This window comes from Neovison vison, chromosome 4 (assembly GCF_020171115.1).
Source record: "Neovison vison isolate M4711 chromosome 4, ASM_NN_V1, whole genome shotgun sequence".
Lineage (NCBI taxonomy): Eukaryota > Metazoa > Chordata > Mammalia > Carnivora > Mustelidae > Neogale > Neogale vison.
This window is the reverse complement of record NC_058094.1, coordinates 138,297,182-138,311,125: the sequence shown is the minus strand read 5'-3', so window position 1 is coordinate 138,311,125 and position 13,944 is coordinate 138,297,182. Positions and strand designations below refer to the sequence as shown.

Sequence of the window (13,944 nt, the reverse complement as noted above, 5' to 3'; positions counted from 1 at the left end):
ACACTATGATCTGAAGACTCAAAACTCTGAATATCTGATAAAGTCCATATATTTTAATATTCAGAAAGTCAGGAGAGCGAAATTTAATTCTTCTCAAAGAAGAGCGGGTATGGAATCAGAAGCAGAAAGCACGTCCCTGGTGTAAGAGAGTTTAAGTCATTGTGACTCCAAAGAATCCCTGATATCTACCCCCATGAAGGACAAGGGACCACACAAGTGCCCAGGTTCCTGCTAGAGCCAGACGTATGTCCCTCAACATGCCATCATCCAAACAGAGACTGCCCATGACGTGTGTGTGTCAGTGTCTGGAGACATTCAGAAATCTCACTTAACTGGAAGACTTGGAGGAACAGATTTACTTGGCTGAACAACGGACACCATCTTCTGGGCTTTGGGAGGGAAACTACACTGGGCTGCACGTGACCTCACCCCTTCGATCGCACACTATGTCCAGGAACAGCGGGGAGACATTTTCAGTGTTTCACTGCAGCACAGGGCTATTTGACTTAGTGCATAGATCATACAGGGCCACACGCATCTTATATTCACTTGAAAATACACTCAGGTACTTTGGGGGGCTCTGTCTCTGTGCTCAGTCTGATCTGCAGCAACAGGGAGTGACTGGCACAATTCATACCGAGAGACAGCTCTCAGGAAGGAACATACCGAGATGCTTTCTTCTCGCCGGTACTGCTTCCAGTTCCTCCCGCTGTCACTGAACATGAGGACGTAGCTGGTCACCCAGTCGGAGCTCCCATACCCTCCCTGCGTGGCCACAGCTGTGACCTCCATTCTCTCTCCAAGGTCGACCTGCAGCCACTGGTATTTATCTGACACAAGTGGAGACCAGCCACCGGCCCCTTGAGGGGAAACAGAAGTGGGAGAAAATAGTAAAGGGAGAGAAATCATTAAGATCTGCATTATCCTGTAAAGAAAGAGATCATAAATAAAACTTACAAAAATCAGAGTTCCAAATTCTGGAATGTATAACCCCCCATGATCACACACACAGATACACACAGACGCACACTCAGAACCACGGGTTAAGTAAACAGGTGAATCCTACATTCCTCATGAATTGCTCTGGTTTCTCAGTCATAACCCTGACTCTTGGGTGTCCAACGGTCCCAGGCGACACGTGGCCGACCAAACACCAGGTCACCGCATCCGTGTCTGACACTAGTGTCTCTGCCCGTCTGTATGTATGACATACCTTTGGCTGGATCTGAAGGAATACATGCAGACCATGGTAGAAATAGAAAAGCTTAATTCTGGAATCCCAGCACGAGGAAGTGCCGTACCGAATGACAGGATAGGAAGGGTGGTGATGGCAAACCCTATACTTGATACGCTTACTGGTTCATGCGAAAAACAGGCATTTCGAAGAACCATCTGAAACACAGAGCAGCAGCGGTGGACGTGAAGGTTTTCCTGTGCAGGGAGGGAGAGCCTGAGGGGCAGTGGGGAGCTAGAGGGAGAATACAGAGTGAGGGAATAACAAGGATGTTCCAGGTTTTCAAGACGACAGGTGCAGAGCAGAAATCACGAGGCTTTGTCTTGTCCAGTGAGAAAGAGACAAAACACCGACTCAGATGAGGCTCCCGGAGGCTGTGTTGGGACATATTTTGTTCTTCCAGGTCCCAGAAACGTGGGTTTTGAATGTAGAGTTAGACATCACATTGAAGTTTCTGGTTTTAAAATAATAAGCAATTTAAAAAACTGGAAAATAAGCTTGAAGCACATTCTGGAACCGTTATTTTGCCAATTATCGATGTCCAGAAAACATGAGGCATGGAAGTTGTCTGTAAAATGGTGAGAGGGATTTTGGAAAACAATTTTCCCCACCGTCTGACACCTCACTTGAGGTTCTCGTAATGAGGCCTAATGCATTAGACCGCATTGACCGTCTTCCTGTGAGGGTCTCTTACTGACCCCTACACTGGGTTTGCTAAGGCCTGTAGGGCTGGGGTATGTCAGGAAGTATGTGACATGGTCCCAGTATGGCTGGGAGGGAAACAGAAGTGGGGCGCTGGCATCAGGATTGGGGGTGTTCCCAGGGGGCAGGCACAGATGTCTCTTCACCATGTCCTCCCTTCGCCACCTCCCCCCTTCACTGCACATGTTCAAGCACGGCCTTCCGGAGAACACAGGTTCTTTCTCATTTCTTTCTACCCAGATTTCCCAGACTGAATCTTTGTTCAAGTATTCCAAATTTTCCTCTCAATGTACCACAAGCGCAATGCCTTTTTCTTTGACTCAGAATCCAAAGTGTGCTGCATTTTGGGTTGTTCTGTAATGCATCTTTAACTTTTTATTCTGAAATAACTTCCAGTTGCCCAAAGAGCTACAAATGTGGTAGAGGGGATTCTTGTCTCCTTTGTACCAGTTTCCCCCAAAGTTGCCATCTTATATCGTCATGGGGCTTTTATCAGGATGAAGGTATTTACATGGTAGAGTATTAATGCAATGGCAAACGTTATTTCAATTCCCCAGTGTCCCCACTGACCCCATTCCTCTGTACCAGGAGGCTGTTTGCACACCGAGTCTCCTCTGCGTCCTCAGCCCATGCCAGTTCGGCCACCTATCCTTGCCTCTCGTGACAAGATTGGTTCTGCTGCTTTGTCCGAGGGCCCCGCTCACGGCTGATGACTGGAAGTCCTTCTGTATTCTAGCTGAGAGCCACTCACAGTCGGAGGGACATTCCTTGGCAGCTGGGCATGATTTTTATAATTGTTGCAAAAATAACCTTAAAAATTAGGTGTTGGCATTCAACAGATCATTTTAACGTGGAGATTCCACATTTGAAATTTCCTATGGATCAGCTTAGATCTCTGAGGGACTACTGACGTCCTGTATCCAGGCTCATCCTAGTTCGCAGCAGAGCAGCAGAGTCCTGTAGAAGGTACTGATGATATTCTTGCTGGCATTTTGCTATGTTTCCCTGTGAATTTTAGCCTCTCTCAAGGCCAGGAAGTATCACCAGCATGGTGTCACCCGTGCGGGGAGGCAAATTCAGTAAACAGATCACGATGCTGCTGGCATGTTGCCCCAGGACCAGCCTCTCCCACAGGTGCCACTGCCTACCTGCCAACCAGCCTCCCCCACCTGCAGGTAATAGACCCCAAACATCTCCTGACCTGCGGTGAGGACGTGCTTCTGGCATGCATGCCAAGCCACCTGATGAACTTGGGGGCAGCTACAGGCACGGAACGGCAGAATCCCCTATGCCGGGGGTGGTTCGCTCCAGCAGGCTAATGAGGTCCCATGCTCCCAGATCGCTGCTAGGGGGTGATGCGCAGGGGGAGTGGGTATTCCCCCACCCCCACCACCTGCCTCTCTCCCACCTCCACCCCTTCCTGAATACAGTGTCACAACCTGTACCAAGGAAAACCTATCTGAGCCCCCCACTTGTGCAGAGAAAACTGCAGGGCCTGGAAGGTCACCCCACGCAGAACATCCTTCTCCCTCCCTGGGGACAGTGTGCTAGCTGTGTGTTGCAGCACTGAGGGGGACGTGGCAGGAGGATGTGTGCAGCACCCTGTGTCATCCCTCCCACAGGCTGCTGGGTGCTGGATGATAGTCACCATTACAACGGGCCATCCCTGCCATGGCTTCCAGGTGCATGAGGGGCCATAGTCCCAGCGCTGAGCTTTCCAGTGACCTTATCACTGAAGGTCTGTTGCCTGCGCTTCTTCCCCAAGGTAAGACGGCAAAGAAAGACAAACTTGTCACGCATGTGTGATGGGCCGAGGATCTCGCCTGGGGCCCCATGTAGGACCCCACAAGTCCCACACCTAGCAAGCGGGACCAGCGTGACAGTCCCTGCTCCACTGATGAGGAAGACACAGCATTTGAGGTTCCTGTGAGGGTTTGGATGAAAGCTCGGCCCCTTCCACTCTCGACCCCTTGTACGGACATCTCCCCCCAGTTCCTGGGTTATTCAAGATTGTCTGCTGACCACCGGCCAGACTGTATTTAAATCGATCTGTTGGAAGGTTTCTGTCTCTAGTTAATCCTGTGTGACTGCCCCCCCATTCCCCCCTCCCCCACTTTGGTGGCTCCGACAGCAGTAGGGACACTTCCTCGGGGAGAGGAAATGTTGGCTAGGAAACTCTCAGCGGGGCCTGAATTACTCTGTCCACTTGTGGTGATGACCGTGACTGCTGACCCTGGTGCAGGTTATATTTTTGAGTTGGGATTATATCTTTCACACCCTTAGACTTGATATCTGGTTGAGGAAGGGCCGCTGGTCTGCAGTTGTCTTTGTCTTGTCTTTTTGTTGTCTGTTGTATTGTTTGTTGTGTTTTAAAAAATGGAGCAAGTGGGGAGTAAGGGACCTGTGACACCCCTAAATCTTGTTCTCCAGTATTTCAAGGATTTTCAGGGTAAAGCCACCCAGTCGGGTGACAAGGTTCACCCGGGAAAACTAAAAACACTCTGCCAGTTAGAGTGGCCCACTTTCTCCACAGGGTGGCCACCGGAAGAAACATTTGCCTTGGCTCAAATCTACTCTACCCAGAGTAAGGTCTTTGATCTTCATTGAAACCAAATACCGTACATCGTGGCCCTCCTTAAGGTGCGGTGTACACCCTACTTAAACAAGATGACCCCATTTGAAATAATGTTCAGGAGACCCCCCACCACCACTCTACCCTCAGCCACAAAAGGTCGCCCTAGCAGAAATATCTGATCAGTCTGTACTCTAGTCACTGCAGGCACTACAGTCTGTCTTAAAAAGAGCCCACGCAGGGATCCGGACTGCCCATAGTGAGACGGAGACAGAGATGGATCCATATCCTTACCAACCTGGGGACTTGGTTTAAATGCGCCGCCACCAAGTGGGAAACTTGAAACCTCGCTAAAAGGGACAATTTACTGTCATCCTGACCACCCCCACAGCAGTAAAAGTAGAGGGCATCAGGGCCTGGATTCACGCAGATCACGTCAAATGAGCCGAGAACAAGGACGCCCCCAGAGATGGATGCCACTGCCGATGGATCCCGCCAATCATGGACTAAAGTTAAGACTCAAAAAACAATGAATTTGTTGAGTTCACTGTTGCTCCTATTGTTACCTGTTTATGTAAAAACTTCTGAGTCACCTCATCAGACAGAAAAGTATAGATAGAAAATTAAACAAATGAAATTACTAAAAGTGAAAAAAGTTATACAAAACAGTGAATAGCTAACTTATCAGCTGACTGTGCAATTTAATGTAACCATATGTCAACTGGCACCTGTAACCCCCTGCATCGCGAACGTCCCTTATTACATATGTCCTAGTACAAGGTCTATACAGAATATGGGGGGGCTTCAGACTATTACTGTACACGATGGGGTTGTGAGACAATAGCCTCTGACTGGGAAACAAACCATAACCCCTACATAACTGTAGTACCCACCAGAACAAACAACTATGTAACACAAAAAAAAATTTGTTGGAAATTTGGCTGCGGGGATCTTCCCCTCAACCACATCCCACCAATATGGGAGATTTTGTACAACTATATCTATCACAATCATCAACCCCAAAGACCGTCTTTGGGAGTATGGCCGATCTTGGGGCCTCAGATATTATAAAACTGGCACAGACAGAGGTGGGCAATTCACCATCCAAAAAATAAAAATTAGAGAACTACCCCGGTCTATAGGGCCAAACCCAGTTTTAAATCCTCCCAAGCTACCAAATCCCACCAGACCACCACCCACCCCAACCCCAAAAGAGGCTGTCATAGAGGATAAAAAAAAAAAAAATCTTGACAGTGACAACAGCGCCGCCAAAGTTTTACTCCCATTGGTAGATTCAATGTTTAGCTTTTTAAAATACTTCAGACCCTAATATTACTCGAGACTATTGACTATACTTAAACCCTCAACCCCCATATTATATTAAAATGGGGGCTAACATTATCATAGGGCTTGGAAGGGACAGATTAGAAATAAAAGTTCTTGTAACTCTTGTGAGAGAAAAAAGGTGCTTAGACTAACCCTAGGAGATATAAAAGAAAAGGGACTTTGCCTTGTCACACACACACACACACACACACACACACACACAAAAGCAAGCTTCCCAATATAAAGACCTATATGAGACTATAATAGTCCCTACTGTCTTCACTAACTTCCTTAAGACCCCTGCAAGGGCCTGGTTTGCTTGCAGTTCAGGGCTTACACCATGCCTTAATCTTGCTTTGTTCCAAAACTCTTCCTGGAACGAACTCTATATAACTGCCCACATCCTTCCCCAAGTAGATTATTATGAGAAACCAAGGGGTTCCAACATCTTATTGCAGGGATAGAACGAACAAAGCTTGTGGTTCCCATCCTAATTCCAGCACCCCCTGGTGGCAGGGATAGCAGAGTCCACAGCAGTAGGAACCACAGCCTTAATAAAGGAGAAAGTAGATTTTGAGGCTCTTGGGTCCCAAGTAGATGCTGACCTACACTATATACATAAAAATATAGACAAGCTAACTGATTCCTTAAGCTCTTTAGCTGAAGTAGTACTGCAAAATAAAAGAGGGCTTGACATACTATTCCTTAAAAAAGGAGGGCTCTGCGTAGCCCTAAGAAAGAAATGCTGCTTCTGGGTAAATCACACAGGATCATTAAAAGCAGTCTGGCAGCCATTAAAAAGAGACTAGATGAGTGCAAGCAACAATGCAGGAACTCTCAGGGATGATGTAAAAGTTTATTCAACTGGTCTCCATGAATAACTTCCCTAATATCAGCAATTACAGGCCCCCTGGTTTTACTATTACTGATGTCACTTTTTGGCCCCTGCATTATAAATGCCCTAATGGCATTTGACAAAACAGAATTGGGGCAGTAAAAATGTTAATCTTATAAGCTCAATATAACCCCTTACAACAGGAGGACATATGGTTAAAAAGTCAAGGATTTGACTAATCTCCAAAAAAAAGGGGGGGAATGTAAAGGCCTACTTAGCCAAAGTGACCCCCATCTCAGTAGAACAGCTATTTTGTTGTTTATGCAGTGAACTTAAATTGACCCTGCCCTCCCAGAGGAACTTACTTAGAAACAAGTCTGAGAAACCAGTAAAATATGGCAGACCAGTCCCTGATAACAGAGCCCAGATACATGGACGGGTCAGGCCAGGCAGAGGTAACAAAGAGCCCAGATGCAAGGACGAGTCAGGCCAGATGGAGGTGTCCAATCAGTAAAGCGCACACACTATCTCCCTAACCACCAAAAAATGTAAACCCTGCCTTGTGGGCGCCAAACTGAGGCGCCATTTCTGATCAAAGTGATAGGCTAGTTCAAACAGCTACTATAGGGTAAATTGTAATTCAATTGGCCACCCTTGTGTGACCTAGCATGACTATGCAACTTTCTCTGTGTGTTACAATCTCATTGGCCAGGCTCAACCACATGGCCTTTGCTCTATAAAAGCTGGTCTGTGAGGCTGGGCAGGGTTCATAAGAGATGGTCCCGGCTGGTCAGTTTGATTCTTGGTGCTGGCATGAAATAAAGCTTTGCTTAACTTTCACTTTGTATCAGTCTTGATCCTTTGATCTCGGACCCCATCAGAGCCCATTGCTGCCTGCCCCAGGAAGATGACAGGCATCCCCAGGAAGGCGACGGGTGTCCCCAGGAAAGAGGGGCCAGCGGGCAGACAGGCTCTGGTGACGGTGTTGAGGTCCCCCTGACCTCCCCACTCAGGGGTCCTAGGGCTGGATGTGCTGAAGCCTCGGTCAGACGCTGCTGTTACTGAGGGGATTAAGGCGTTTGCTGCAATTTTGATTCCTCAAGAGGCAGCACCAGCTGTATCCAGGTGGCATTCCGGTGACCAGGACGGAGTAGGCCCAGAAACCCTGCCTTGGGGCCCCCAGCTCCCCTGCCTGTGTGCTTCCTGTACTGCGCTAGGAGCCTCAGCCAGGAGAACGGGACATTTCCCACAAAGGGCACCCGGAGGGGAATGGTCACCACAGCTGCCTCAGTGTGAACTGGGTTCCTACGTGCAAAGACGCTCAAAATGGCTTGGTAAACAGACCCTTCGACAGTCAGATGAAAATACATGCTCGGTGCACACCCATCACCTTGAGTTTGCTTTAAGTGCCAGAGATATTGAGGAAGAGAAAGCACCCCACAGGGATTCACGTGTGACCTCCCCAGGGACTGATTTCCATGCCCTACGCACCAAGCATTCTGACTGCAGCTCTGTCTGCATAAAACGGACAAAAATGGGTGGATCCCATGCGTTTTGTTTTGCTGTCCTCACACAGACTCCTGAACGGGTCATGGAGACCCACTGAGATCTGACTAGAGGCTCTCAGCTCCGACTCGTTGGAAGTTCTGCCCTGGCAAAACATGAGACGGTTCTGCTGATTTCCCACCATGGAAACAGAGCAAGAATTGCCCAGCAAGCCTATCACGACCCGAACAGGTCATAAATCCTTCATTTATGACCGAATAAAACATGTGACTGAGCTCATTCATGTCCCGTGAAATCTCTGTTTACAAGGAGTGTGCAGCTCTGGGACGTGTCCTAATTCTAGGAGGACATCCTCTCAGCAGCCCCCTGACTCACGCAGAACAGAGGAATATCAGATCACTACCGAGGCCATCGGAACAGGGGCACCTCCCTCTGCTGTGGGCAGACCCCTGGGGAGTCCAGGGCCTAGAAGGGCAGGAGGCCAGGCCAGCCCACTGCTCCCGACAGGAGCTCAGCTGCATGCTCTCAAGGCAATGTCTCCTTTTTAAAAAATCCAGTATGGTGGAGGATTGTGTCAGGAAATGCGTGGGGGGGGTGATGCTTGGAAAACAAAAGCATGACAACTAAATTAGCCACCCATTTGTGACTGCTCAGTCAGCCAAATGCCTCTGGGGAAAAAGAAAGAAAATTCCGTTGATGCTACAACTCGAGTTCTCTTGAAGGATGCTGCATGGCTTAATTCCTAACTGTTCATAAGCATGCCATTAGAGCCTCTGATGAAAAGAGTCGAGGACCAATTACCTGCTGTAGGAAGCAGAGTATCCTAATGAATGCAAAAATGGGGAGGCCTGAGCATCACGTGATGTGAGGAGCAGCAAGGGGGGGGGCATTCAAAAGATGGCATGTGAATGTGTCAGAGCAAAGCCCACTCCCCCGATTTCCTCAGCAGGAACACAGCAATGGGACAACAGTCAGGCTGAAAGGATGGCAGGAAAGAGAACAGGGGGCCCTGGGATCACCATCCCCCCATCAGCCCCTAGTCCAGGCAGGTCTCCCTTCACGTTCACGGCAGCAGAGCAGCTGACCATGGGGGGCCCAGAGAGACCCCAGCAGCTCTTGTCCCTGACTATGGTCTTCCTGAGTCACAGGTTAAAGGAGCAGTTCAGGACTCCCGTGTCAATTTCAATATGGCGCCTGTGACCCATCAGGGATCCCAGTGCCTCGGGAAGGATTGTTAACTGGACCCCACTACTTTGGCAGACAGGAAGGCCACCTTAGCTGGCGAATTCTGAGCCAGGGGACCTGGGCAGAAATAAAAAAGAAAATTCCTAGAAGGGGCAATTCAGATAAACGTGGCTGGATGGAAAATCAATGTAGAGATTAAGTGTTTATATTTTTCTTAGGGAAGTGATCTGAATCACAGCCTTTCTTCTTTCTTCTTAAGTAAATTCTCAAGTGTTGATCTACGCTCAAGTCATGATCTGGAGGGTGTGAGATCGAGCCCTGTGTTGGACTTCATGCTCAGTGCAGAGTCTCCTAGTCCCTCTCCCTCTACTCCTCACCTCACTCATGTTCTCTGTCTCTCTAAAATAAGTAAATAAAATCTTTAAAAATAATAAAAATAAAGAAACTGTATGTACTGACTGCTGTCTTACTACCTTCTACACCAGGTAGATGCAGCGATCAGCTACATACAAAATCCCTGGCAGGAGCCATGAGGGTTCAGATGGTTCTATTTTTCCATAAAAATATTGAAAGCTCAGAGACTGCTGGGCAAAATAGGGAGGTAAGACAGACACCTTCTTTCCAACCTCCAGGTACCATAATATAGACCAAGGACATTTTAACCACATAATCAAGTTGTCTAACATGACTTCCATCACCAGATCTTGTGCCAATTTTTCAAAAAAGCTACAACTACTATATAGGAAGAATCATCATCATTATTATTATAATCTTCCATATTTTATACAATCCAAATTTTACATCATTATATCCTAAACTAAACTAATCTGTTCTCCAGCATTTACAAAGTCCAAAGAAATTCCAGGAAAGAATCTGAAATGTTGGCTTTAATTTATTTTAAGATTTTATTTATTTATTTATTCGAGAGAAAAAGAAAAACAGAGAGAAGACAAGCGGAGTTAGGGGGAAAGGGAGAAGCAGGCTCTCCTCTGAGCAGGGAACCTGGTGCAGGGCTCAGTCCAGGGACCCTGGGATCAGGAGCCCAGCCGAAGGCAGACGCCCAACCGACTGAGCCACCAGATGCCCCTGGGATGCTGGCTTTCAACGGAAAATATGCACAGATAATCCTTCAGAAGGATATTGACAAACCGTGCTGTCTGAATCCTGCCTTAGGAATGGGTATAAAATCATATGGTAAAATAAAGGAGCATTTAATGAAATATGTATTGTATACAATCAGAGTAGCAACAACCACAAGAAAAAACCTCATCAGTTGATTGCCATGCTCTTAAAAAATTAATTTAAATCTGCAAAGAGTGATCTGACTATAGTAAATGCATTTTATACTGACCATTTTACAATGGCTGCTTATGATAGTCTAATTATTAATTTTTTAATTAAATATAATGGAAATAAATTCATCTTAAACACTGGGATTTTCCTTCTGATGCTTATAAACTTCCCAGTGCCACCACACTGACAGGACCAATCATAAAGATATCCTGTATATGCACATCAGAAACACAATACACAGGCCCCTTGGGATCCTTTAAACTAATTAAGGATGATGCTTATCTGGTTTTTACAGTCTTTGGGCAACCATTGGAAAGTTTAGATGTTAAGCTGGTATTAGAGGAACCACCAGACCAAAAATAGTAAATTTGATCATTTAATTATTAATTGAAAACCAGCTTCAGTGAGAGGCTATTTTCACCAGAGGAATGAAAGTCATCATGACTGATGCTTCCTAACTACCTGGAGGAGAAAATATCTGGCCAGAAATGGTTCTTCATAGTAAAAGGTCATGAAGGTGGTCCTCAGTGGTGTGATCTCTCCACCCCCCCCCAAACTCACCAAAATCCTTCCCTGTACCTTTATGGGGCCCCATCAGTCTATCTGATCACTTGTGGGGGTTCCTGCACTTGACTTTTGAGGACACAATAAAATTCAAGCTATACTTAAACTGTGATCTTAGAAATACCGAATAAAGGGAGGCAAATGCTCTGTTCCATTGTAATAATCTTCAGAATTTACATTTACCTGGGACACAGTCAATTTAAAATTTTACTTTCTGAAGGATCATTCACCAAAAAAGTTAATCTATCCCTTTCCAAGGTAGTGAAACATCTGTGTTTTCAGTGCATGTATTACTCAGTCTGCTGAACGACTGTTTGTGCAAAAGTGAAAGCAATTTCATCCATGATAGTCAAGGAGCAAGAATGAATGAACGAACACCTCCCCACCCTGAGAAAGGAGCCCTTTAGCTCCCTTCCCATGGGTACAAACGCAATCTATTTTCAACAGGAGGCTTTGCCCCAGCTCCTTGCAGGCCAGGTCCTGGGATGGGGCTGTTTCCCCATCACTACCCTGTGGCAGCTTCCCATCTCACTGGTGCCAGCCCATCGCTTGCTGGGTGTTGCCAGTGCCCATGACATTGGCTCATTCATTTGTTGTTGGGGTTTTTTTAAGACTTTGATTATTTATTTGAAAGAGAGAGAGAGATAGAAGAAAGAGCAGGAGCTAGAAGGAGAGGGAGAAGCAGGCTCCCCACCAAGCAGGGAGCCAGATGTGGGGCTCCGTCCCAGGACCCCGAGATCACTGAGCCACCCAGGAGCCCCGTGTTTGTTGTTTTAGTTACCCACGATAAGCACACTTGCTAGTCACCTGTCCACGGAGTGCTCTGAAACTAAAAAGGGATGACAAAATAGGAAATAATCTGGAGCCTCCAGTAATTCCCTTCTGATTCAGGTCTCATTTATGACCACTTGCTGACCATCAGCAGGGACGGGAAACGTCAGAACCAACAGAAAAGAAGAATGCTACAGACGCAGGAAGCTGGAAATGACACATCACTGAACCTGCTTCTTCACTTCCACCCAACTGCGATATAATTACTCTTCGAGCCACAAGAATGAATATGAAGTAAGAATGGTCGTTATTCTCTCTGAGAAAGACTCGTGATGGGCTAACAGCAAGAGAGCATCAGACTCACCATCTCTGCGATTAAGACTTGCGAACCCCGGGCCGTGGCTCCTGGACAGCTGTGACGAGCAGCTGAAGGACTCTCGTGGCAACGTGGACGCCAGCGGGACATCACAGTGATCTGTGCGGAAAACCCCAAATTCAGATTAACCCCCTGCTCCAGGCATTCCCCACTTCTGCCCTCCCTGCCTTCCTGCTTCCTTCTTCCTCTCCCTCCTCCCCTCCCTCCTGTCCTTGCTTTCAGTTAACAGGCCAAGAAAATGCTAGAATCTATGGCAAACGCTGGTCTTGATCAGAGGTGTGTTAGTGGGTGGCAAAGAAAATAAAACCCCTGATTGGCTGCATTTGCCATCTTCCGTGGTGTACATACTCCCATCGTGGGCAATTCCCAGCTGTCAGCATGATGTCACCAACCATCACAAGGGTAAGAGGGTCACACATGTCACTTCATTATACAGTGTTTCCACCGTGCAGATTAAGAGACTAAAATAACCTCAAGAGCATAGACAAGAGTGAGATGCCATGAAAGAGAGTAGTACGTGGTGAGTTTGGAGAGTTTACCTTGGTTTTAACATGATTAACTTAACTATAACTTTATACAACTTAATCTTTAAAAATGACTGTGTTTTAACAACTGGCTTACAAAATTCTTGAAAAGTGAATGAATGGCTCTTGCTGACTGCCAGAAGTTGGTTCCAGCCCACTGCCCCTCAGTGGAGAACTATTAGAAGAATTTCCTTTAAAATCAGGAAGAAGACTTTAACAAGCATCATGGCTTCTGCTGAAAGCCACTCTCAAAGTCCTTTCAGTACCTAAGAGAACATTTCAGAATTAAAAGCACAGAACTGGGAAAGGAAAAAAAAAAAAAAAAAGCAACCACCATCACTTCCAGATGATACAACGGCAAAGACAGAAAGTCCAAAAATCAGTAAGTGACTGGTTTAATAGCTCAACATCCCAAAACTGATTTCGTTTTAAACTCTAGCTGGGGTCCAACGATAACTAGAATAACAAATAACAACAAAACACACCAAGTATCTAAGAATGAATCTTACAAAACTGTGCAAAACATTTATGGGGATTATTATAAAAACTATACTGAATGACCTTAAAGAAAAGCAGTAAAATACAGACTCTCGCAATCACAGACAGGAAGACAGTATTTTTAAACTCTCAGTTGTCCCCAGTTTGAGGTAAAGACTCATTAGAAGTCCAATCAAAAGCCCAAGAGGGTTTTTCATAGAAACTGAATCGGGGAACCATGACTCAGCAGTTCATAACATGGGGTACAGATATGATTTAAGGGGCCTGAGAAGATAGAGAAAAGCTACATCTTTATTTTCATTAAACCTCCAGCTAAAATTCAGCATTTTCTTTAATCATGAGCATAGACAAACCACATCATCTTCAGTAGTGCCCATGCTTCTTTGTTTGTTACCATCATAAGTTACAGACAGTCTTATAGCAATCTTCACAGATATCTATAAGTATCATTTATGTTCCTCCTTACTTCCAAATAATCGTATTCGACTCAGCACTAGATTTTGTTATTTAACGAGCTAATAACAAAGAAGACATTATATTACAATTTCTGATTGATGG

General features: G+C 46.2%; 1 protein-coding gene across 2 annotated transcripts in view; it reads right to left on the bottom strand.

Annotated features, from left to right (window-relative positions):
- The window catches only part of LOC122904684 (contactin-associated protein-like 3), a 156,671-nt gene extending 144,214 nt beyond the window's left edge, over positions 1 to 12,457 (bottom strand). For both annotated transcript variants that reach the window (XM_044245777.1, XM_044245776.1), the window contains exons 1-2: positions 12,353 to 12,457; positions 667 to 860 (exon numbers count right to left, since the gene is read on the bottom strand). In XM_044245777.1, coding sequence (XP_044101712.1) covers positions 667 to 792 — 126 coding nt within the window. In that variant the 5' untranslated portion in view covers positions 793 to 860; positions 12,353 to 12,457. The remainder of the gene's footprint in view (positions 1 to 666; positions 861 to 12,352) is intronic.
- Positions 12,458 to 13,944: the final 1,487 nt, after the last annotated feature.